The 26,078-nt window shown below is 40.8% G+C and overlaps 1 protein-coding gene across 1 annotated transcript; it reads left to right on the plus strand.

Annotated features, from left to right (window-relative positions):
- The first annotated feature begins 1,706 nt into the window (after window positions 1-1,706).
- LOC131083044 (sodium-dependent neutral amino acid transporter B(0)AT3-like) lies at window positions 1,707-25,488 on the plus strand. Its single transcript, XM_058023386.1, has 12 exons — window positions 1,707-1,863; window positions 10,652-10,792; window positions 12,386-12,523; window positions 13,536-13,717; window positions 14,128-14,238; window positions 19,031-19,143; window positions 19,464-19,592; window positions 20,203-20,359; window positions 21,634-21,838; window positions 23,406-23,565; window positions 24,033-24,195; window positions 25,276-25,488. The coding sequence occupies exons 1-12, from the start codon at window positions 1,707-1,709 to the stop codon at window positions 25,486-25,488; spliced, it is 1,869 nt and encodes a 622-aa protein (XP_057879369.1).
- The last annotated feature ends 590 nt before the right edge of the window (window positions 25,489-26,078 follow it).

Here is a 26,078-nt window from a genome sequence, read left to right on the forward strand (position 1 = left end):
CTAAATTGAGAGTAAAGTGCATTGCATTGAAAATTGAGAGTAAAGTACACATTGCATGTGTACTTCATGGAATCATAGAATAATGGTTTGGGTTGGAAAATTCCTTGAAGATTATCCAATTCCAACCCCCCCCTGCCATGGGCAGGGACACCTTCCACTTGGCCAGGTTTCTCCAAGCCTATCCAGCCTGGACATGAAGACGTGCAGGGATGGGGCATCCACAGCTTCTCTGGGCAACCCATGCCACAGAATCTGAATGATTAAATTAATTTACATTTAATTTTCATTTTTTAAAAAATTACATTAATGTAAGTAACTATTGAAACTATTTGAAGATGTTACTCTTTAATGGGAGGAACACTTTTTGTCAGAATGAGTAACACCATGTGTGAGGTGGCTGGCTGTGGTGCCAGGTGTGGAATTTGGGGTGTTGCTGGAAGGGCCCAAGCCCAGCCCAAGGCATCTCCTGATCAGAAGAGCAGCAGGGAAAGGAGTGATGGTGGTGTGTGCCCTGGGACCATTGACATTGTGCAAGGGCTGCCAAACCACCTTGCGTGGCCAGAAGTTTTTACTGCTACTGAGGTCCCAATGGAAGCAGGAAACTGAACCTGCAGCTCTGAGACAGCCCTGGACAAGACACTGGAAGTTGAGTTGCTCTATCTGTGAACCTGGATATTTGCAGGGGTGTAAGCAGATGAGCTGTGACAGCCCAGGGAGAATCATGCAGCCTTGATCTCAAACTGGCTTCTGGCTGGATGATCTGCAACCTGATCCCATTTGTGTGCTTAGCAGCAGAGCAGGGGAATTTTTGGGGAAAACAATTCACCTTTTATTTTGGGGAAAACAATTCACCTTTACTTAGAAACTCTTCCCATTTGGAGAGGGGAATCCAGGCATAAACTGTTGATTTACTGAGGGCAAGCAAGCTGACTGGCTGCTCTGTTTAGTGTGAACTGATTTGGCATGCACACCAGCAAAACCCTGGTATGACTGAAAGAAAACAGAAAAATATTCTCACATATTTTCAATTGAAGGAAAGCATTGGGCTCTTGCATTCATCAGTAACTATTTAATGAATAATAAAAATAGTCACTGGGGATTCATTGACAGGTGGGAAGTGATTAACTTCTAGCAACTATTGTGGAAATGGACCAAATTCTAATGTCTGAACACACAACATCTAATTTTTCTTGTTTTTTCTTTTTTATAATTGAATTTTTGTATTTGGAAAAGATGAGTTCATTTATTTACTTCTATTAATAAACTAAGACAGGAAATGCCAATGTTTTATTCACAGATTTTTACAGGTATTTTGCAATTTTAATTAGTTCGCTGCAAAGGTTTTTTTTTAATTATATTCAGTGTCACACTTCTCTGACAGAGAACAGAAAATAAGGAGAACAGAAAATAAAAACCTGTTTGATCCTGAGTTACCCATTAACAACATATTCCCAAGCTGTCTAACTATAGAAGGAGCTGCAAAAAAGGCAAGAGTGGTAACTCTCTATATAGCAATAATTCCTGGTTTTGTCTTTAAACTGCATCCTTGGCAATGACACAGCACCTTGCATCAGATATAAAGAAAGCTCCACCTTTCTTCCAAGATCCTTCTGTCACCCTGCATAAAACCTGTGGGAGAGACAGGTTTTGAAGCATCTTCCCATTTTTAGGGAAAGGGGCTGAGAAGCCACGGATATTTCATTATAATGCCACAAGATTTATCAGCAACACCTGAAACCCCCAAAGAAGATGGCAGACCCAAGTGGGACAATAAGTTCCAGTACATTTTGAGCTGTATCGGATTTGCCGTTGGCCTGGGGAACGTGTGGCGCTTTCCATACTTGTGTCAGATACACGGAGGCGGTAAGAGTGGAACGGGACTTCGCCAAAATACTGCACTGCAATTCTCATGCAGCTATACTAATCCTCTGATGGGCATGGAAATTACATAATTTATATCAGTTATATCCCTTTTTAAAAAATACTGATTGTCATTAATGTCTTGCACCAGTTAATTAGCTCTTTCCATAGAAATATATTTAATTATAAAATGATACGTTCGATTAGGAAGACCAGATTGATGCTGACCTGACTGATGATAGAACAAATCTACGTGTAAGTTTTTATACTGCTATTGAGGTCCCAATGGAAGCAGGAAACTGAATCTGCAGCTGGCTACCTTAAGGAGAAATGAGAAGTCCTTGGGAGGCCTGAGGGAACTGGCCCCTAGACAAATGGCCACTGGACTTCCCTTCGGGATGGTGAGGGAGCCATTCCCCACCCGTGCTCTCAGGAGCTACCTCATCCTCTGGAATTGTCCCTGCACAAAACTAAATTGTGCTTTTGGCTCTCTGTGAGGTTGTTTAAAATGCTCAGCTGATGGAGCAGCAACAGGAGCCTGCCAGGTGTCATGGACAGCTGCCTAAGCCTGTGCCTGGGCACCAGTTTCACAAGGAATTGCTTTGGAAGCAGACAATTTGGTAAATATAAATGGATCTGAAAAGAGCGCTTGGTAACTCACCATTCACAGAAGCTTTTGAAATCTGCCACAGTAAGCTGTCTAAAGAAGAGTGAGTAAATTGTTTCAGCCCAGTATTATTTGTTATCTTTCAATTAATTAGAGAAACCAAAATTTCACACCTGGAAAAAATGTTAAGAAACAGAAAATTTTATCACAACCAAGTTTGTTTTACTGAGGTGTCTGTATTGATGAACTACTTCTATTTCAATCAACGAAGGAACCAAGAATAGATGTAGCCTGTAAAGGAAGGTGTTTCAGGGAGAAGTAGCCACTTAGATAGGGACTTTGTAAGTAGCTCAATGAATGAGCTATAGCAGGTTGTATCAAGAGAAAGAACCTTGGCAGATGTAAGCAGAACACTTGGAAGTAGGCAGAGATATTGCTGCCTATGGTTAGACAACTTCTGAGTCTCTGGCTTTTTCTAAAAGTCCACTTTTTAAAGTCAACTTTAAAAATTAGACAAAATTTTTAAAGACAAAATAAAAAAAAAATCCCAGCAATTATTCAAGGGTTAGAAAACTTCTGTGACACAAACAGCTTAAGAATTCAATCTATTTAGGTCATGAAATTGAGAATTAAAGAGTATGTTTTTCATAGCCTATAAACAAGAAAATGGAAATTATTTTGGTGGCAAGGAGCTTTTTAAGGCTGAATATGCAACAGCTGAGAGTTACACAAATGGAGATAAGACAAGAAGCAGTAGGTAAGATTCCTCCCAGGACACTAGATGGTTTCTATGATTTATTTTTAAAATGTGAAACTCCTGCAGAAAAGTACCATCACTGGGTGGCCAGAAAGTCAGGAGTACACACTGTTTCTCTGTATTTGTCCATGGAAATTACTGGGGGAAAACCTGTCAATTCAGTTAATGATACTGGCATTAATGAGACATGATTAACATCTTTAGAGAGACATCCCCTAGCAGATATGGCATGAGACCTGCAAGGAAAATATTCTTATGGCGCAGGAGCCGTAGGTCAAATCCTCTGCAGCATCCCAGGTGATCTTTCTATCTTGGAAAGCAAAGGGAAAAGCATTCAGGATTAACAAACAACATAATAAAGCAAACATAATGTGATGTTTTTATAATGTAGTGAATGATTAACACAAAGTGCTCAGTGGAAAGTTTGAAAATCCCAGGCAGGATGATAGCAAGATGCAGCTCCTCCACACATTTCATTGCACAGAGCAGCTTCTGGAGCCACCAGCTGCAAGAGGCTGCACAAAATTTGTGTAAAGTTGAGATTGAGATGAAATATTGTTCTACTGCCCATAAAAAGGCTCTCACACTTTCCTATAAAGCGCCAATTGTTGTTTACCCGTGGCCAGCTGTGGCCAGTGGTGTTTCAGATCCCAGCCTCACTTCAGAAGATAGCAGTGCTCATCTGCCCCTGAGGTTTGATCTCTCCCCTCCATCCTCCCCTCTGGGCTCCCCTGCATCCCTGTCCTCACTGCCCCAGGAGAAGCATGAGTCTGACTGCAAGGAGGTCATCTGTCTAATGGACTTAGCAGTGCTCAGAAAGTCTGCTTGTTTGTGCATCCAGCTCCAGAACTCCACTATTTCCCACAGGAACTTGTAGGGACAGAAAAGACAGGGGGTAGAGCAGGTTTAAAGAGAGTAAAAACCAGAGAAATGCTGCAGGGGCAAGGGCTGAGTTCCTCCTTTGCTCCCTGAGTAGTAATGCTGCCAGTGAGAAACCAGCTTAAAATAGCCACCAGACTCACTAATGGCAAACAGCCACTTTGCATCACCACCAACAGTGGCACAAGACAGTGGTGAATTAAGGTCAATGTATGGATGGACAGCCAGTGTTTGGTCATTATTGGGCCCTTCAACAAAGGGCTCAAAGAGCTCAATAGCAGGATGGACTCTGTAACAGAATGCTGTGAGGTTTGTGAATAATCTGTCATAGAAAGCTGGCATTGGAAAAGTTGAGTGAGTTATGAAGATCACTGAGAAGACAGAGCTCCTGCATTTACATCTGTGTGTAAGGTAGCTGCATGTTTCTTCTGTTAATTTAAAGCAGTGACGTGGCTTGGGTTTGCATTTTTGAAAGCAAACAACTCAGGTGCAAAAGCCCAACAGATTTTCAGGGGTACTGGAGCATAAATCCTGCGTGTGTGCCTGTGAAGATGTGCACATGGGAGAGACCAGCAGCACTGTATTTAACTGGGAGCCCTGAGAGGTGCCATGGCTTTCTGCATGCAGCCATAATCACAAGCATGGAGAAGCCAGGTATGGATATGGCACAGACAGACATGCTTGAAGGCTGGATGGCTTCTGGGGTAGTTTTACAGCTGGTTCAGATGATATCATTGTTTCTGCATCTTTGCAAAAACAAGAGATGAAAACAAGTGCTTGTACATTTGTCTCATGTCAGCTGTTCCCATCAGACCTCTGGCCCTGATTCATTGCACATTAGTGTTACTCAGTAACTCAGATCTAATATAATATCAGTTCTGCTGACATTTATCACCTGCTGCCGTTACTGATTATTTGGGTTTATTGCCTGAGTTAAGTTAGCTATTTACTTTTCATGACTAATGGGTATGAAGGTTGTTTGCCACAGTTGGTAGAGACAAACACAAACGTTCCCAGGCAACTGGGATTGGAAAGAATTCTCTAAACAGCCCAGTACAGAGTTTGTCACTTAAAACTGAGACGCTAACAAGTCATACATCCATATGTTTACACAGGGAGCCATCTGAGCACATTTAAAGAACCCAATTCAATTCTAGCTGGAACTGATTGCAGTGGTTTACTTTGGATTATAGGTAGTGTATATATATATATATATATATATGTCATATATATACATGCTTGCTTAACCCATGGGTACTCAAAATGTGTATAGAGCCTGGGCCTATAAAAATACTGAAAATATCTCTAATATAAAATACAAATTAAAATTTATTTTCTAGGAAAAGAAATACACATAAACACTACTATAGGTAGCAGCAACCATATCTAAACCCCACACTGCTACACACTACAGTCATGCTACAAGGGGAGAACTGTTTGCTTCTGGGACAACCATTTACAGACTTTCTTAACCCATGGCCTACTTGACCTTTTGCTCAAATTTGAACTACAACGTGCTGTGATATGCCTGGTTCACTGTGTCCTCAAAAAGAAAACAAAACCTAGGAGGAACAAATTGTATAACTGAAAAATACTGGGGAGAAAAAAAAAAAAGCAAAACCCAAAACCAGCCCAAACAAACCCAGTATGTTGGGAAGAGCAGAACTATTCACTGTCTGACAGAAAAATTGGATTACAGCTAAAACTTCATTTTCCGGTCTATTGCTATATCCTGCCTAAACCCTTGGTGAAAAGCTGTGACATGTGGAGTCAATTATTTCATAATTTATTATATTTGATTGCCCTTTATATCTCAGGTTGGTGCATGCTCGTATTTGAAAGCTGCCTGCTTGCATCCTTCACATTTCACAGGGGAGTTCGCCAAGCTTATTTTAAGAGTTTTCTGTGAGTGTTACCCATCTTCATTTGAAATGGCCATTGACTGTCCCTTTGGTTTTCTGGACATGGCTTTGGCTCCCTCACTGTCTCTCAAGGGGATACAGTCATTTATGTGGGAAATCCAACTCTGCCAAGTTTCAGTCAGTAAGGTGTGTAATGTGGCCTGCAAGGCTCTATCAGTGCCATCATAAGTGTGCTGCACAAATACAATGTTTAAAGTAACTCATACTTTTCATCTGGATTGAGGCATGTGAGAAGACATAAAAGAGGTCATGGAGTGCTATTTTCTAGAGAGAGGGCTGAGTGTGATTAAGTTCCTTTTTTTTCCTATCTGATGTCTTGATGTAAATTCCTTGCTGTGTTGACTATACCACACTGCTTAGCCACTGAAGTGCCATGGAGAGAATGGGACAGGTCTGAAAATCCCCTTTGAATAGCTAATATCTTTGTATCTGTATCTGAACAAGCAGCTCCCACCTATTGCATAAAATTGCATAAATTATCTCAGCTATCTTGCCATTAAGTTCTTAGTCTTTTGGAAAAGTGCACCCATCCCCGTTCCTCCTATGTACCAACAGAACTAATGAAGTGGATCTCCGAATGCTTGCTGCATTTTATCACATTGAGATGTGCTTTCTGAATTTTTCAGACCCTACAGATGCATTTCCTTCAAAACTACTGTTTTGCCACTTTCCAGGTCATTTGAGTTTTTATTCTATTTCTTTTTTTCACTCCCAAAGCTCTGTCTGAAGGAAAAGCATTATTCATGTTCTGGTACTTCAAATGTTGTTCTGTCTTTGAATCATCATTTCAAGTCACTTGCTTTTCTTCTGCTAGCTGATTCACAGGCACTGGTAAGATGCAAGACTGAATCATGGATCAGTCCTTCCTGATTTTTGATCAGTATTTCTCCACCATTTAGGAAGTTGTAGTATCCCAATATCAAGCACACCTACTGGTCTTTTTCTCTGCTTCTCACTAAGGCACATCAATTTCTGCACGTCTTAGTACACGTAGATTTGGAGGTTGCCCAGCTGATACTTCAAACTGCTTTACATTTCCACCAGCCCAATCTGCTGGCCTCTGTTTCCAAGTGACAAACCCAATTTGGTTGTTTCACTCTGCTCTGCTGGTTGCTGAGAGCCAGCTTGAGACTGCACTCCTTGCGGAGCCTCCTGGTCTCTCTGTCCCGTGGAGTACTGGCAGCTCTCCCCAGGCTGCCTAGAGGCTCATGCACTTTCCCCCAGACTGTCACGTGCAGGTGACACAACAAAGGTTGTGCCCTTCAAGTGTCATTTTGCTGGATATGGTCGGGCAGTTGCTGTCCTGACCTGACTTGCCCGTGCACTGCAATCGAGGGGTCATGTTTGAAAACCCTCTGTGGATCTGAGTGCACCTGCTCCTTCCTTTCCTACTGCTGTGGCTGTGGAGCTGTCCCCAGCCCAATGGTCCTTCAGCAATCTTGTTACACACTGGTGCACCCCAACACTTGGGACTCTCTTGTAAATGACCCCAGCTTACCAGTAGTGTAGTACTTGCAGTTTTTGATAGCCTGATTTGAAAAAGCTTTTGTAGCCTTCTGTGCCTTCTCATGTGCAGGGGATTGTTCCATGGCTTGTGTTATCCTTGTGCAGGATTCCTTCCAAAATAACTTTTGACTCTTGCAAGTTTTGGGTTTTTTCCCTCAACCTTCTTTTAGTACCACATGTTTCTACTTGCAGGATCAATGCTTTATGAATCTTCAGTGTCTTTCTGACAGAAGGAATGTTGTAAACTAAAATTTTCCTAAGTCACACCCCAGGGATGCAACTAAATCATGGCTTTGGCAATACTTTTTATTTTTATGGGCATTTCTCCAGGCTTTTAAAGTATTTAAAAATGCTTCACCACTATATAATTTTCTTTTTTCACTTTTCCAGAAGAAAAAAAACCCCTAAACTCTTTTTTTTTTTTTTTCGTAGGTACAATGTACAGATACAAGATAATTTGTTGCTTGTGCTTTATGATATTTTCTGCTATAGTTTCCTTTTCCCATCCTCCATGGAAGCCTACATGGAAATCTACAGAGTTCTGCTGTGCCTGGGCTTAACATCACATGGGTTCTGCTGAGGTTTTGCTGTGCTTATGTTTGAATGCTCTGGTTTGTGGTACCTGCTGTGTCTTAGGTTCTCTGCTTCTTGGGTTTTCTGCTTGCTTTCTTCATGATGAGATTTCTTGTGGCATTTTTTAAAATGGGTAGTTATTTTTTACCTTCTGGCACATCTTCCTCTATCTATTAATCAGAGCCCTCAACTATAGATTGCTTGAGGGTTCTTACTATTCTGTATCTGATAGCTTACTGTTAATGTTTCTCCATGTTTTTCTAGAGGTGGGGGATTTTATTGTGGAAGAGTAAGCTTCAAGTGCTTCAGCAGACTGTTCTTTTTCTCTTTTCTTTTTGACTAAAAATATTGTAATGCAAAGGAATGAATAACTAAAAACTTACTTTACACTACAAGCCATTTACTTGAATTAGGTTTGAGAAAGATTAGATTCATAAACTATTTATTTTTAAACCATTCCTTTGCTATATTTTCATATCTTCAGATAGCAGATTATTTAATATAATTCTCATGGAAAACCAGTATTTTTTTCCAAGTGTGACACGATGTTTTGCCATTCTGTAAATATGCTTGAAGATACACACAAGCCAGCACAAAGTAAACATGCTTTTATCAGCAGAATGTCTAAACACGGTCTGCTGCCAGTGGTTCAACTAGCAAACAGAAAAGGGGAGAGAGATAACAGTTTGCACTAATTATTACCCAGTTATTTCCCAGGAGATATGATATGGCAGATAGGCTGGTCTCTTATGGAGCGCTCTGCTAGCGAGGGCTCAGCAGGGATTGCAGCACGGATTGCAGCGGCTCCCAGAGCTGGTGGAGAACCAGGCAGATGGATGAAGAAGTAGAGCACTCCATACTGCAGTGCTCTGGTCACTTGCCTCAATAGTTTGCTCTTCTCAGGAGACAGTCCAAGGCATGAGACTGCCAGAAGGGCTGGGCTGGCACCCTCAGATGTGCTGTGGAGAGGGATACTGCAGCAGGTTTGAAACAGACCACAGGACCAAGCATGGCAAGAGGTTACTGGGTTCTTCTTGAAGGGACCTCAAACTGAGGATTCAACATACTGGGAATTAACTGTGAGATTTGTTTTTCAAATTTGCTTCCCAGTTAAAAGCATTTCAAGAATAGAGACCTTAAGGTGAGACATTTATTTCCAAGTTTGGCAGTTTATGAACAGTTCTTTGCTGAGAAGAGCTTTGTGATTTTTGTTTCTACGCATAACTTGATAAAAGGCTAAACCATACAACAACACACCTTCTCTGGGTGATGTATGGATTTATTGCAGCATGTAACAAGAGGTAGCAAAGTTATTGCAATACAACACTAACTCAAGAGATTAGATTTTATCTGCCCAGCCTTTCTAAATAGCCACTGATTGCAGAACCTAGGCGCCATTCCAGGTGGAGATCAGAAATCCTTGTGCATTCCCCCACCTCTCTCTCAGGGCCGAAGACAGAGCATAAAGAAAGTTTCCTGAGCTGGAAGGGCAGAGCTGAGCAGACCTAGATATGATGTCTGGAGGCAAATCAGAAATTATAGAACAAGGTACAGGTTTATTGACAAAGCTATGAGGAACAGAGAATCTGTTCACATTTGAAGGAGGATGGGGAGGTGGCTGAGGCAGAATTTCTGTCTTTGTCTCCCTGGAGAAAAGAGACTTTGTGGTCACAGTGGCTGTTGGTCATGGCAATAAACTTCAATCTACTCCACCATTTCAATTTAACTGGACGTTTGGGCAGGTGGTACAAACACACTGAAGAAACTTCTTGTCTCATGAAAACAGCATCTGTGCAAAAGAAGGGAGACCCAAATGTGTGTTCTTTGTGGGGGAAGGTGGGGGAAGAGAGGCATTGCACACAGTCTAGCAGGAATCAGCCAGGCTGTTGGTAGGACTGGTCCCTGCCCACAGGCAACCAACAGGACACACTGCTTCCGGCCCAAGGGAGATGTTTGGGTGAAAACAGACAAATGTAAACGACACAAACTGGGAAGAAATGAAGTTTCATGGCTCACATGTCTCAGACAACAACTTCAGCCTTGCTTCCAGTTTTTCATGAGCTAGAGGCTCTGATGTCTGAGCAGAGCTTCATGCAATAAAATACCATGGTCTCTGGGGGGTATACAGCACATAATCCTGCTTTTCCAGAGCAGGATGGAGGAGCACAGGCCTGAGAACCTTTAGAAATGAAACAAGGTAATGCACTGAAGGGAAAACAGATGGAATAGGGGACAGGCTTTATGAGGACAAAAGATGCTTAAAAGAAAGGGAAATGGATGAAATAGTGAGATTACCTATAATTGGCTGTAGCAACGCCTGAGGGAAGTGTCCTGCAGCACTAAGCATCCCAGTCCCTCCTCCTCCATCTTCACTACCAAAGTTACCAGCAACAGATGTTACTTGTAGGTGTCCCTAGCAATGATCCCTCTCTCAACACATCCTACAAGGACTTTGTTAGGCTGATAAAGCAGATTAATTATAAACCAGTAATTTCAGTGAGATGCAGAAAAATCATGTGGCTTAATCACACTTAAATGTCTTTTCAGGGGCTTTCCTGATCCCATACTTCATCGCTCTTGTCTTTGAAGGAATCCCACTGCTACACCTCGAGCTGGCCCTTGGGCAGTGCCTGAGGAAAGGCAGCATTGGAGCCTGGAACACCATCTCTCCTTACCTTGGAGGCATTGGTACATCCCTTCAGTCCCAGCTCAAGGAACTGCAGACAGCTCCCACCCAGCACTCACTTCCCACAGACCTGTGCCTGATGTGTTTTAGGATATAAAAAGAAATGAGTGTTAGGATTAAAAAGGAATATTTTGTAATGAGGGTGGTGAGATATTTAGGGGTGGTTTCCCTAGAAACATTCAAGGCCATGTTGGATGGGGTTCTGAGCAACCTGGTATAGTTGAAATGTCCCCATCCATGCCATGGGGGTGGCACTAAATAATCTTTAATGTCCCTTCCAACCCAAACCCTTCTGTGATTCTGTAATTGTGTATTGCTCTCACCAGACATTACTCCAGGCACATTTCAGGATCATTTGAAGAGCCTCAAATGCAAACCTAATAACCTTTTCTGTGGGGAGCATAATGAAATGGGCTCTGCTCCTCAACACTGCCCCATTCCAACCTTACCCTGGTGCTCAAAAAGAGCTGCCTGCCCACAGTGCTTCTTGTTCCTCCCTCACAGCCCCTCAGGGATCCAGTCTTCTCTGTCCATAAATAGCAGACTTGAGGAAGGACAGAAAGACAGGAAATCAAGGATCCTGGTACCTCCTAATGAGTCCAAAGCACAAGGGAAGGCTTCCTTCCACAAGAGGGTGGGGTTGCTGAAAGGACTTTATCAACACAGCTGGACATGAGGGACAATCCACACAGCACAGTGCATCAGACTGGCGTGCAGTCCTCTACTGCCAGCTCTTTTCTACTTATTTAATATCTGAAAAAACACATCTGGTGCCCTGTGTCCACCACTGTTAGGCTGCAAAAAGTGATCCAGAATGGCCACCAGAAGGAGGTTAAGGCATTGACTCTCCTGGGTAATTGAGATAACACCCTTGTGCCTGCAGGGCAAGGGGAAACTCCTGCATGCTTCAGCCAGCTCTGCTGGATCATGACCTGCTTTAAGCAGGTGCCTGAAATGGGCTTGGCACTGATGGCCCTGCCTGTGGGGCTGTGTGGGAGGAGAAGGGGAGCATAAGAGGAGTCATCTAAAGGCCAGAGGGCAACAAGAAAGAAATACCAAGCTGCAGGTGGTGCTTCCAGCTAAACCCATCTCCTACAAACAGGCATGTTCATACTCCCTTGCAAAAATGCAAGCAAGCAGAAACTGTGGTGTTGATATTCTCCCCTCCTCATCACAGGAGTAAAAAAGTGCCCAATTTAGGGCACCTGTGCATGATTTGGGACAAGAGTCTCATGCAGCTACAGCACACTATAGAACTCTGGTCTCTTTTGCTCTCTGCAATTACAGTTGTCCAGTATTGTAGAAAACAATGGACTACATACTAGAGCAAAGATTTCAACCCTAACCTTCTATGTAAGTAGAGAGTCTCAGAATTCCTGGAGCAGAGCTGGTGATCTGGGGGATTGTGCACCAGTGTTTGGCTACTGAGGACACACAATGCCCATCTTTCATTGGAAAATCTCAGGATGGGGTCAGGGGGATGGAGAAGAAAATCTTGAAAAACTAGGAAATGAGAGCTTCAAACAGCTAGTGCAGTGACTGACTGATAACTTTTTCCAAAACTTTTCTGAAGTGAGATCTTGTGCTTTCTGTAGGAGTTGGTTCATGGATGGTGTCGATTCTGGTGAGCTTATTCTACAACACTGTTTTAACTTGGGTGATGTGGTATTTCATAAACTCCTTCCAAGAACCTCTTCCTTGGAGTGTTTGTCCTCTAAATGAAAACAGAACAGGTAAGTACACCTCCATGAGCACTGCTAGCAAAACATCAGACTCTGGGCTAATCAAGAAACCACACTTTATTTTGCCCTGAATTATGAAAAAGTCCTGGTTTGAATTGCTGTTAAAAAGATACAAGAGTCATGTATCATCCTCAACTCAAACTCATCATCCTCATAGGAACAACAATAGCCAGAAAGTCCATGAGCCCTTTTGCTTGACTTTAAAATGGGAAACAAAATAAAGAGCAAGTCCTGTTATCCATTACCAAACCTTTACTAAGACTAAAGAGAGACAGCGTACACAAGCAGAATAAGGAAGAATGCTCTCAGGTTTTTAAAACTATTTTTCAGCTTCTGTTTTTTCTCAGAGCATGAGAGAGAACAAGTTCTAGGGCACAGCAAGAAATACCACCTGAGTAAAAGGCTAAGAAAAAAGACAAAACAAAGTGGAATTAAACTTTCTTTTGGAGGCCTTAGGGCTGGCTAGAGTAGGAAGACAAATAGACATCCAAGGTTGTGGTATACACAACGTTGCCAGTTCCCTTTTCTTCAGGGACGGAGCCTGGCTGGGGAATGCCCACTCCCCTGCATGCAGATGCCTGAAGCTGCTGTTCACAGAAGTCCTGGAAACTCACACCAAAGAGGTCAATGCCCGGGTCTTTCCCCACCATAGGACCATGATATAGCCAGGGGAGCCTCGACTTAGATGTGTTCTCAGGTGCCTGAAGTTTGCTGTGGCTCCACCAGTTTGTAGCTATACAGCTAGAAAAATTCATTGTTTTCACTACAATTAGTTTAGATTTTACCTTGCACTGAGTACAACACTGCTTCTAATCAGGAAGTTATCCCCTGTGTAAAATGCTGGTGGTGCTCTGGTGAGGGTCTCACATAAGTGTCAGTCTCAGCCTGCTGTGAGAGTTTGTCCTGCTGCACATTACAGAAGTGCAGAAAGTCCATCTCTGTATTCGATTTTGCAGCCCACAATTTATTCTGACACTAGCCACTTTTTTTTTTTTTTTTTCAGGGTTTAATGAAGAATGTTATGAAAGCACTGCAGTAAATTATTTCTGGTACAGGAAAACTTTGAACATAACACCTGATATTGCTGAGAGCGGCACGTTCCAGTGGTGGCTCATTTTGTGCTTAGCAGCTTGCTGGGCAATTGTCTATCTCTGCACCATCCGAGGAATTGAAACCACAGGGAAGGTATGGAAAGGGTAGAGAAGTGATTATGCTGCAGTTTGAAATCCTGCCCTCCAGACACCGAGGTTTTACCATAAGGAAAATCCCATTTACCCCATTTACCACACTGGCACCATTCAGTATGCTCCCTGTCCAACAAATTGAGAACAGCAGTACAAGTGGCTTAAAATGATGCTTCTCTCTTTTTCCATTGCAAACACTTCTGCCCTACCAGCCTTCCCTCACACAGTTTTAAGAGCCATTTTGTTACAAATATATTCTACAAAAGTACACCCTGCTTATTTGAAAGATGGCTGTATTCATCTGTAGCTGTCTGATCTAATATTATTATTTATTAAATGTTGCAATAATTTAAATAGAATTGACTGAATTTACTGCCAGTAACTCTCTGTCTTCTGACCTCCTTACTTTAGGCAATTTATGTCACAGCAATATTTCCATATCTGGTCCTGACTATATTCCTTATTCAAGGACTCACTCTACCAGGAGCCACTGAAGGTCTGATTTACCTCTTCACCCCTAAAGTAAGTATTAATTTTCCTTTTACTCCTCCTCAGATTTCATACCATCTGCCAACAACTCCTGGTTTAGATGTCTATCAAAGAGCTCAGCTAAGCTCTTTTTCTGAAATGAAGTGACTTAATTATTTTAATATATTTTCACAAGAAAATAAGCAGCAAAGAATTTAACAGTTCAGTAGTAAGCCTATCAGAAAATACTGGAAAATTAAGTTTAAGAATGTAATGGGTGCCTCAGTCTTTACTGTGTAAGTGAAACTGATGTACTTCACAAGTACATGAGAAAGATGGAGTTTCCCTGCCACTGCTACAGAATTTACAAAGCTTTAATCTTTTAAGAATTCACAAAGACAACAACTGAGAATTTACATTGTAAAGTGATGGTTTTTTTGAAGGTTTAAAGTAATTTTCCCCTGCCCCTGCTTCTTCATAGTATTTCTCCCTTCCCCCATATCTCTTCCTAAAAGACAGAATTGCTGGACAACAGCCCCTCTCCCATTTTTCTTAACTTCTCATATGGACAGGAGTTCCAGATCCCTCCACATGCTGCCCATTTCAGAAGCACCTTTCCTACACTGTTCTTGGCAGCATTCCCAAATGCAAAGTCAAACTGTCCCACTAAGTGGTTGCTACCCACTAGAGGCTCCTCACAACTCTGCCTTCATGGCTAAAAAGCTCCCTGAAGTGGTGGGTGTAGAGGAGGAACAGCAGCAATCACAGACACATTCTCAAGCATCTGCTGCCTCCACAGCCACAGAAGTGCTTCAAACACTGGAGCACTGGATTTTTCCTTTCCTTTCCTACAACAAGTACAGAGATATTAAAGAAAACATAAGCCAAGATGTTCAGAGATACTTTACATGCCAGGCTGGAAAGGGACAAGAGCAAGAGAAAGCTCAGATGAAACTGTTTTATCCCTCTTTCTACAAGCCCAGTGGCACAGACACCCATCTAAATGCTGCCAGAGCTCAAGGACAAGCTTGGTTTTTACAGATCAGGATATTCACTTACATTTTTGAAGGGCCAGACAGGATTATAAGAGGTTGGTGCAATGTCTTAGGGAAGAAAGCAGCTTTGACAACACAAACAAAACACGCCTCGGCCTGCCATCAGTTGGTCTCAGCTAGGCTGTCAGGTTTCTCTGGAACAGCTCAGGCATTTTTGGAATTTAGTTTGCAATGATCCTGAACTGAATGCAGGAAGCTAGATTTGTGTGTACTCACAAAGCCTGGAGGTATTGCAGTGCTGAGGAGGAGCAGATCATCGTAAAAGAGCTGGATGGATTTGTACACTGGCAACAGAAGTCAGAATGAAAATCCACCTGCAGAGAGCCTGCAGCTGATGGTTTGCTGGTTTGGGGATGCAGATCCTGAGGACATCCTTGAAAAGTCATCTGAAGATGGTTTTAGTGATGTGCTTACCTACAAATGTGGAAAAGCTGATGGAACAGGCTGGTAAGTGATACCTGCTATCGGTGTTGCCATTGCACAGAAAGTTAGTGTAAGACAGATGGCTTTGTTAAACCAACCTTCCAATTGCTACACAGGGTTGTGGCACTTTGAGGACTTCAAAAGCACAGTAAGCACACAGCTTCAATACTGCCCTTCTCTCTTCATCCCCTCACCCCACAACTGCAGTACCAGTACTGCCTTTGCTGCTAGGCTATTCCCACCCTCCCCATGAGCAAACACTGGTATTTCTTTCACACTTCTCCACAGGGGATGCCTCAAAGTGAGTTGTACAGGAGGGCTGTTAGGCAGAGATTTACTTGGCCCACCCAGACCCCATCAGTTTACAAAATTGTAAAGCATATTTCTCAAATGTGTGCTTTTTTCTTCTTCTTTTCCCGTCTTTTTGCAGAAAAAGTTTTAGCAAATTAAAGAAGTAAATCACCTACTGTCTGTTTCGCTTGCTTTTAAAATACATAAAACCAACCTTCTTGACATTCTTCCCTGATTGGAGGCAATATTTTCCAGCTTCTTTCCAACTCTGCAGTGCAGCAGAAATTGTAGTTTCTCTGTGACAGCTGCTACATCCATTATCTCATAACTGTGACACCTCACTGCTGTTTGTGAAAGTCTGTGAAAGTAACACCTAGCACAAAAAGTCCCATCTTACCTAGTTTCCACATCATAACCACCTAACTGAATTTAATTTATTTCTAAACCACAATTTTTTAAAGTTTATTCACTTTCCAAGTTTGTATTTTAGCTCTTGTTAATAAGTACCACAAATAATAAAAGCATGCATATGGATTTTAATTATGTGAGGCTGTGTTTTTATTTTCATGCAAAAATTCATAATCAGCTTTTGTCATCTGACACACTTTGCACCTTAAATTTCGGAATAAATAATGAATACTTCTTTTCATTGACTTTCAGATATAGAGAAGTCTGATGATTCACTCACCTTCTCAAAATTCTTGGTTACTTGGAAAATGAAGCTGCCAAGAAAACAAAAAAGTATCCTGAAGTGACACCTGAGGGGAAAGCAGAAAATGTACAACAATGAAGCCACACAGGAGCTGGAACAGATTTTTGGAAAGGATTTTGCAAAATAAATAACCAGAGGCAGCAGAAACAACGAAACAAGATTACATCAAGCATCAGCAAGAGTCTGCATGGTTCAGCTTCAGGGGACACCTGTGTCACCTAAGGAATACAAATGTCTCCTTCTCCAGTCTCTTTCACATTTGAAAGAACTTCAGAGATTGTAAATATTTGGAGGTTCTCTGGCAATTAACAATTCCAAGAACTTGGTTGGGCAACTGTTGCCTGTGCCTAGAACTCAGCAGCTATTTTACAAAAAAAAGAAAAAAAAAAGGAAAAAAAAAAAAGGCAGCACAGGCCCCCAGATCCTCTATTCACAAAACCAATAGCTGTTTTTACAGCAAAATTACACATCACAAGGACCCCAGTAATTTTTAATTCTGTTTCTCTCTGTGCTTCATATATTCAAAAATCCAAACATGCTACCACTCTTGAGAGAGCAATTATATTTACTTTCCTCCTTACAGGGAATGAACAGGGGACTATTCATTAACACTGATCGTACATCTTCATCCACATGTTTCTGGCATCAGCACATTTTTTTCTTCTGAACATATGCTTATAAAACCTGTATGCCATATAAATATAAAATAACACTTTCAACAATTTGCTGAAGACCAGATAATGACATTGCCATGCCTGCCCGTTATCTTTTCAAGTTTGAGGTTGATCAGTATCTTTTGGAGTCAATAAATGCACTGCACCTAGTACCAGTCTAAACTACCTCCAGACTCATTTGCCAAAGTTCCCAGTGAGAAAGCCAGACTTTTAGGAGTCGCATTTGTCAGCACCAATTGACTTGGCAGCACTTAATCAAAGTGTGAAGGCCACAGAGCCACGTGAGTGCCAAGTTTCTGCACTGCAGTGAGCACTCTGGCCTTTGAGGGCTTGACTGTGATCTTTCAAAATAAACCTCCAGAAGGGTTTGCCTTTGCTGAATCACTTCAGCCAGCAATGGTTCCATGAATCTGCTTGCTGTGTTGTGTTGTACAAGAGGTGACACAGCTCTGCTGTGGTCAAAGCACTGGGCTCCCTGAGGAAAGAGCACCTGCAGTAATGGCATTGCCTGGATCCATCCACACCGAGGTGGACCCATTGTTCTTGCTCCTCAAGCTCAGGCCAGCTTCAGAGAAACCCAAAAGGGTTGGGTTGAGGGTCTTTTGGCATACTTACCTCTCACTCCTACATATGTTCCCAGTCACGGGCTTGGATCACAAGCACAGGCACACGGACACAAAACACACAAGTTGTCCTGCATGACTGGGATGAAGATTTAACTCAGACTGTTGTAAAACAAAGTGAAATAGTCTACAGCCCCAGCATTACTTTTGAGCTATCTGGCTTTTAAAACATTCTCAGCAAAACATTCTTCTATTCCCTGTCCTTGATAATGATCAAGGATCAGAAAGCAATTCACATACTAGGGTATAACACACCACTTTGTAGTTTCTGCAAGAAAGTAATATTCATGGATCACATTTACATTTTGTGCATTACTCATGTTCTATCTCTTTCTTTTACAAAGATTTCAACATCAAAACTCCTTAGTGAAGCTATTTAAAACTGCTTAATGTTCTCTGTAATCCACCAATCATTGCTTTTTAATTTACCTTCCTGTATCATACTGCCCTTACAAAAAAATACAAATTTCATTGTTGGTTTCTCCTTTTTTCTTGTATTACCTATGCTGACCTTCTATCTTTATTGCTGTTTTCACAGCACTTTGAACAGCAGATGCTACTCTTAATAACTGTTCTCTTCTTGCCTGCTTGTGCTTTTAGTCACTTCTATTAAATTAGTTTTTAAGCAAATGTGGGAAGCTAAAGAATCACTTTGTCTTAAAACAGTGAAGGTTTAGTATTTGTATATAGAGTTTTAGGAAGACAATATTCTTTAACTGCAGTTTAAGTACGTGAATTTAAAAAAAAAAAGAGAGCAATTGAGGAAAAATATATTTTCTCTATTGTGTTCCTAGTGTTTATCACTTAGAACCACATTATCATCAGATAGACAAAGTGTACAATAAAAAAGATTCTACAATTCTTGCACACATTTAAATAGCCTCCATGATACTCTTAAAAACACCTGTTTTACTGACCTGTTTAGTACCTATTCCCATTTTCATAGTATTTAGATGGCAACACAGCTCAAAATTCCAGAATTGAAAGAACAGGTGAGCTATGAGAACTGCAAGAGAAAACGAAATTTTAATTTAAGCCTAATACATTAATTTCTTCCAATTATTTCAGCTGAACACTTTGAAAAATCCCCGTGTATGGCTTGATGCAGCTACACAGATTTTCTTCTCTCTCTCTTTGGCTTTTGGAGGGCTTATTGCATTCGCGAGCTACAATCCAGAAAAGTGAGTAGAACCACAACCTTTATTAGCTGGCTGAATTCTTGCTGCATTTTGTGCAATTTCTTAAATTTTAAAAATATTTTTCTTAATTTTTCTAATGGAGTTTTAGAAAAGTATCTGTCTTTCTAAAAGACAGATTTTCTAACTAGATTAGAAAGATTTTCTTTCTAATCTAGATTTTTTTTTTCTCCACTAGAATTTCTAACAGAAGGGGGAAGGGGAGGGAGGGAGAGAAGAAATTTTAAAAAAAGTTTGCAGAAATAACTGCATCACAGATAAGAAAACCTGCCTAATCATTTAACTTATTTGAATGCTATCTCTAGAAATGACTGTGAAAAGGATGCTGTGACAGTAGCAATTGTGAACAGCATGACATCCCTCTACGCTTCCATCCCAGTCTTTTCTGTTTTGGGGTTTAAAGCAACCACAGCCTACTGGGACTGCTTGGACAGGTGAGAAAGCTGTGTTCCCAAAGTTGTACTGTGGTTTCAGTGCCTAAATAGATAATGTGATAATGTGTTATTTGAAAGACATGTATTTAGAGAATTTATTTGCATTACAAAGGAAGAGCATCTGTATGGAGAAGTTTAATGTAAAACTATAAAGTACTATGGGACTGAGTCAAGGATGATAATTTGTAAGAATAAAGACAAATTGCAGAACAACCCATTTCAAGTAGTGCATCAAGGTTTGCACCTTACTCTCAGGATAGCATTAGAAGTAGTAAAAATCCCCTCCTTTTTCTATTTCACTAGAAATTTATTTCATTAACTTATTAAACACAAGTAGTAGAAATGGTCTGGAGACCTGATAAAAATCTTTTAGAGACTGAATCTGCATAAAGTACTCAGAGTTTCTGTCTGAGACAATGTTAAATAGTCTGAGTATTTTCTACTATTTTATATATAAGCTGTCAATTAATATTTTCCTTTATATTGTAAATAGCAGCACAGAAAGCAAACACAACTTTGAAGTAGCACCTGAATACACACCATAGCATTTCCAGCCACATCATCTGCAAACTTTTAAACTAAAGTTTAAATATGTTGGCTTCTCTGGCAGGAACATTATCCATATCATCAATGAATTTGATCTTCCAGAAGAAAGCATCATGCGACAGAACTATACATCCTGGATTAGTTTTTTGAATTCATCATATCCAGAAAAGATTGCTGGACTCAAACTGAAAAGCTGTGATCTTCAAGAATTTCTTGATCAGGTACCATAACTGCTTTCAACAGCTAATCCTTAAACAAAGTTATGTAGTAGGATTGGTATCTTCCTTTTTCTTATAAGTACATGTACTCTGTTCTACCTGCAATGATATATTACACATAATCATGCAACAAATCAATCCTTCAACATTTGAAATAACAATACTGCTGTAGGATAGTCTGAATGTATGCCTGTCTGTTATGGCAAACAAAACTACACATTATTACCACAAAACTGATCTTCCAGTGTGCTCCTACCAGAAGCCTACCATGGACAGTAGATTCAGTCCTTGTTCAGTTTGCAGAAATAAGCATAATGGGGGAACACATCTAGACGAAAGATTATAGAAAAAGGATGCTGAATGGGAACTTCCTAAATCTGTATTTAGGAAAGTATCAAAAAATCCATTACAATGTACACTGTTCACCACCAAAGTGCATCATGAGCCTCTCATTATTTTCCAAACTTCCTGTAACATTTCCCCTACCACTAAACACAGATGTTTCTTGTCTGTTTTCTTGTCCTACCTCATGGCACTTGCTCCAGGGATGCTGTTTGGCACAGTCAGTGTCTGCTAATGCACGACAGCCCTAACATACAATAATGGTAAAGTAGGCTATTTTACTCACATGATGGAGAAATCATAGGACAACATTCCAGCCCTGGTACAAGTCAGCTTCTTTTGTCTCACTTCTTCTGATGGCATCCATTTCTAATTTACATTTTGAAATATTTTACTTCCAAATTATAGCAACATTAGCATTTTTCAATGCTTAGATTTCAACATCCTTGTCCTTGGGAGACTACACCAAAAGAAATTTGGTTGAAATTGGCTTTTTCCCTACTAGTCTTTTCTACCTTGGCCAGTATAGGGGATTTTGTGACCAATGATTCACAAATTCTCTTGGTGTTAAGAGAGATAATCATATTCTTATTTACACCTCTTTTTTCCAGAAGCTACTACATCATAGATTTTTAACAGCACATTTAGGATGGTATTAGCAAAACAATTTCTATTACAATTACAGGTCTCCAGTCTACTTTACTCTGAACCCATCTCTCTGTGCAGGCTAAAATTCTGCTCTGTGATTGTCTAGATATCCTTAGAATACTTAAAATTAAACTGTCTACTGCCCATTTTCTCAACTGCTGGCTGCCACAGAGGGCACAGGGTAACCAGCAACCTTGACTCCAGAAAAGGACAGCACTGTGTTAGCTACTTTATGCATGAGAAATGACATTGTAATGTGTGTTTTTATCTGTTTGTGAATGCTGCAGAGTGTCTCAGGAACTGGCTTGGCTTTCATTGTTTTCACTCAAGCTATCATCCTCATGCCAGGCTCCCAAGCCTGGGCCATCCTGTTTTTCATCATGTTGTTCAGCTTGGGCCTTTCTTCCATGTTTGGAAACATTGAGGGTGTCTTCACTCCTCTTCTAGAGCTTCAAATTCTACCTAAATCAGCACCTAAAGAGCTATTATCTGGTAAGGTATTTGCTTTGTTCAAAGAAGGTGACTTCCTTATAGATGCACAAACTATTAACTGCTTAAATAATATCACAGAGGAATTAATAATTTTTAGCATTAATTTAGCTGAATGTCACAATGTAAGTAAGGGCAGTGGATTGTGTTTGCAGAAGATAAGCAGAGAGATGAGGTAGAAGTTATGGCAGAAGCTGTCAGCTGACAATATTATAGTGCCTTGGCTGGTTTTTAATTAGTTTGCAAATTAAGCTGTTCCAGTCTGAGAAAGCTTGTTAAATTGCTATTCCTGGAGTCCAGTCCACTCTGAGCTGTTGCTGTCATCAGGAAGAGCCTTAAGCCTTTGGCACTGATACAAATCACTTTAAGGCACCCAGTGACATCAGCTAGTTTGCCATAACTACCTGCACTTGAACTTACCACTGTAAGAGAGGTCATTCACACCTATTTCACCCAGGTTTATGCTGCTACACATTCACATTTACTGTGAACATGTCAGAGTAGAAAATTACCACTTGAAAAATGAGGAATGAAGGTGTGTGATTCTGTTCTGCACCAAAATTGGAATCTTTTCAACCAGCCATAGTTATTGAACAAAACCTGCTCCCTAAGAACCAGACTCAATGAGAGTCTGAGAGATCCTACTATGAAATTGGTCCAGAAATATCTATGACAATTGCGACTAATATTACTGCAATGTGCCCTTTTAAATTCTTATGGGAAATATTGCTGTTATGCCTTTTGTAGAGTCTTCCTATGGTATCAAAATTGTATCCCTAATTTTAAAATTTTTCATGTAAAAACATTTATTCCCAACCTGATGAGTTAAAAGTATTATTTTAAAACTGATTTTCCAATTGTGAACTTTAAAACATTTTAAAAAAGTCTGGAGCCAACATTTTACAGAATTGAACCAAAGGCCATCTCAGAGTTAGAAGCAATTAGCAACACATTAGAAAGAGGTACGAACTGAGTTGCAGCCAATGTCTATGCCCAGCAATACCTTTATTCGCTCCTTTCCTTCCCACTTGTTCTCTCAATTATCCCAAATCTAAATCTTGACTAAAGGGGAACTGGTTGTACAGAAGTGTGCTGAAACCCAAATGACACAGGCTGGAACATAAGGGACACACACATTTGTAGCTCTGGGCTCTTTGAGGAAATAGGGACAGAAATCCAGGGGGCCCTTGCAATTCCAAGGTGGCACCTGCCTGCAGTTTAACCCTATGGCTGCATGGAAATGGGCACCTGAAACTCACCACAGCAGTCAAAAATTAACACTGGCTCACAGCACAGCCCAGGCTGTCTGATGGAAAAAGCGTGAACGACTGAAGTATGCTCTGAGTCACATGAATGCATTCCTCCTTCAATAGTGGTGCCCTGGGCCAACACACAGGGGAAAATTGAGTTTGGGAAGTGGTATTAGCTCTCCTAAGAAGAAAAGAGCTTGTTGTAACTTCACAGAGAGGGAGAGAATAAAAATTATTTGAAAAAGAACAAAGCAATTTAGAACAAAAATAAACCTACCACGTTCAGTATTCCAGTAACAAAGATATCTTTTTTTCTCCAGGTATAATATGTCTAATTAGCTTCCTCATTGCTCTGTGTTTTACACTGGGTTCAGGGAGTTACTGGATTGACATTTTTGACAGATATGCAGCTTCAGTGCCTCTTCTAGTCATCGCTTTTTTTGAAGTGATTGGAGTTGTGTACATCTATAAAATTAAAAGGTATGTTGGAAAGAGATGGAATTTTTTCTTCTAAGACATAAATGCAGCTCAGGTTGCAGTAACCTTGACCCTGACCCAATTTGATTTGGTGCTGGTAACTGAGACATTTTCCTAGCATGCTGTTTGTTCCCTTGGCAATTTTGTCTTTTTATGTTAATTATCTGAATAGTTTACAGAACTGCTGCAATATTATCATCATTTATTTAAGCTTAGAAACCTTACACTAGATGCTCAGGTAATTAACTGACAATGTAAATTGGTCATCCATCTCTGGTATGGCTCAGTAAAGACCTACTTGGATGATATGATTATTTACTCAAGCAAGCAGTGTGTTATTAAAGAATGGTTGGAATAGAAAAGATTTACAGTGCTGTGCTCTGTGTTTCCAACTTACAGGAAGCTTTAAAACAGGGAAACTGTTACCACTCTAGCTCTGACATCATCATAAACATGCCCTCTTTTACAAGGTTCAGTGAAGATGTGGAATGGATGACCGGAAGAAAACTCAGTCTCTTCTGGCAGATCACATGGAGGTTTATTAGCCCTCTGCTCCTGCTAATTGTCTTCATGGCCTTTGTTACTCTTCAGATGCAGAAGCCGCCAAGCTACACAGCCTGGAATCCTAAATATGTATGTGCTCAAATATTTTCAGCACTTAAAGGAAGAATTATCTATTTTCCTCCTCTACAAGATCCTTTAATATTATTGTTATCTACTGCTTACCCATTGAAAATAGCTTGAAGCAACAGAGTGCTCAGAATGAGAAGGCTCAAGTGTGCAAAGCGGTTACACATACTAAAACCTGTCTCCTCTTGAGGTGTCCTGCTTATCCCATGTTCCATATTTCTTATGGATGTGTGTAATGCTCAGAAGTGTTGAAGTGAACATGTCACAGACATTCCATACCTACAGGGCGTTCAGAGGTAGAACAAATGCCTGAGCAGAGCTTTAGAGCTGCATAACAGATGTCAGGGATGAAGGCATTTCTCAGTGAGAGCTACAAGCATCACTGGGGCCCTGGTGGATATAGGATCATGTACTTTAGACAGGCAGACAGGGAGGCAGTGGTCTGAGTACAGTGTTGGTTAATTCAGCAAAAAGACGTGCATGCTGAGAACATTTCTCTGGATGCCACTGTCTCAAATCAAATGCAGTTTCTTTGACCCCTCTCAAGTACATCCTTGTGTGGGGGTTTGAAGACTGATTCTGTTCCTAAACTATATGAGGATTACACAGCAGCAGTGTCTCCCCCAAATGCCATCAAGTATCCATCTTCCCAAATAAAACTCATAGCCACAGACTTGCAGGAATTGCTCTATCATCATTCCTTCAAAATCTCTGATATACAACTTCCCTATTTGACAAAGAACATACTCAGAAATTGCTGAAACCAGTTAAGCTTTGAGTACAACAAGTACGAACATAATTTAACCAAAAGAGGGTGAAGATCTGATAACACCTGGGCAATCCCCACATCCTTAGGAATGCGTTGCAATTCCAGCTATACATCTTTGAAAGTGTAAAACATTTACAGCTGACTCTAGACCCACAAGAAGGGTTTGCAGAGGGCACAGCCACTGACTGCTACTGTAGACAGAGTAAAACTTGCTATCCTTACTAAGATAGTGTAAGAAAATAAAAATAGAAATCATAGCAAAATCTAAGTGTACCTACGAATTATTTCTTTTGCTTGCTTTTTTATCTCCACAGGAAGGCTTCCCCATGAAAGAGGAGAAAGTTTATCCACCTTGGGTACAGGCCATTTGTGTGCTGCTGGCTGCCCTTCCTTGTGTGTGTGTACCTCTGGTAGCGCTCTTCCACCTGGTCAAACAGAAGCGCAGGAGCAAGGAGCCAAGCCTTGTACCACCAGAAGTCTCCTTCTGTCAGGGGGCTAACAGCAACTTTTCTCATCCAAAAGAATAAACATGCATTGTACCTGTCTGTAAGCAAAAATAAGACAGCCTTTGTATTATGACATTATTAGCTGTCATTTAGTATCATCCAACCAACCAGGGATACATAGTTCATAGGCTTACAGCAATCACTACACTCTGTAAACAATGCTGTTGTATTTCCTTCAATTTCAACCAATTTTTCAGCTTCATGTATCTCTCCAGCCAGAATTTCAACTTGGAAAGCCTGTTAAGTCTTGTTGCTGGCTTCTGTCTTTCTTCACTTTTAAAACACTGGTCTATTCCCAAGGATCAGCAACATCAATTGGAACACAAGGACGCACAGTTTTATTCACTGCCCTCACTGCCCTGCCCCTCTGCTCCAGGAGATGGAGAATGGGAGCCCTCTAAGAATAAGGACTGCTCCTTACCAGTACACTCTAATTTTTGTAAATCCCTATGCACACTTTAACAGCAGTCATTTTGTGATTATTTCATATTCTCAAGCATTGCAAGGAGCAAAGATAAAGCATCAGCAGATAAAAGAATGTTAAGGAAATTTGAGCAATTAATTCTGCACAAATATCTCAGCAGATTCCAGAATTTATTGTAGTGGAAAAT

The sequence above is a fragment of the Melospiza georgiana genome, chromosome 1, assembly GCF_028018845.1.
Source record: "Melospiza georgiana isolate bMelGeo1 chromosome 1, bMelGeo1.pri, whole genome shotgun sequence".
Taxonomy (NCBI): domain Eukaryota; kingdom Metazoa; phylum Chordata; class Aves; order Passeriformes; family Passerellidae; genus Melospiza; species Melospiza georgiana.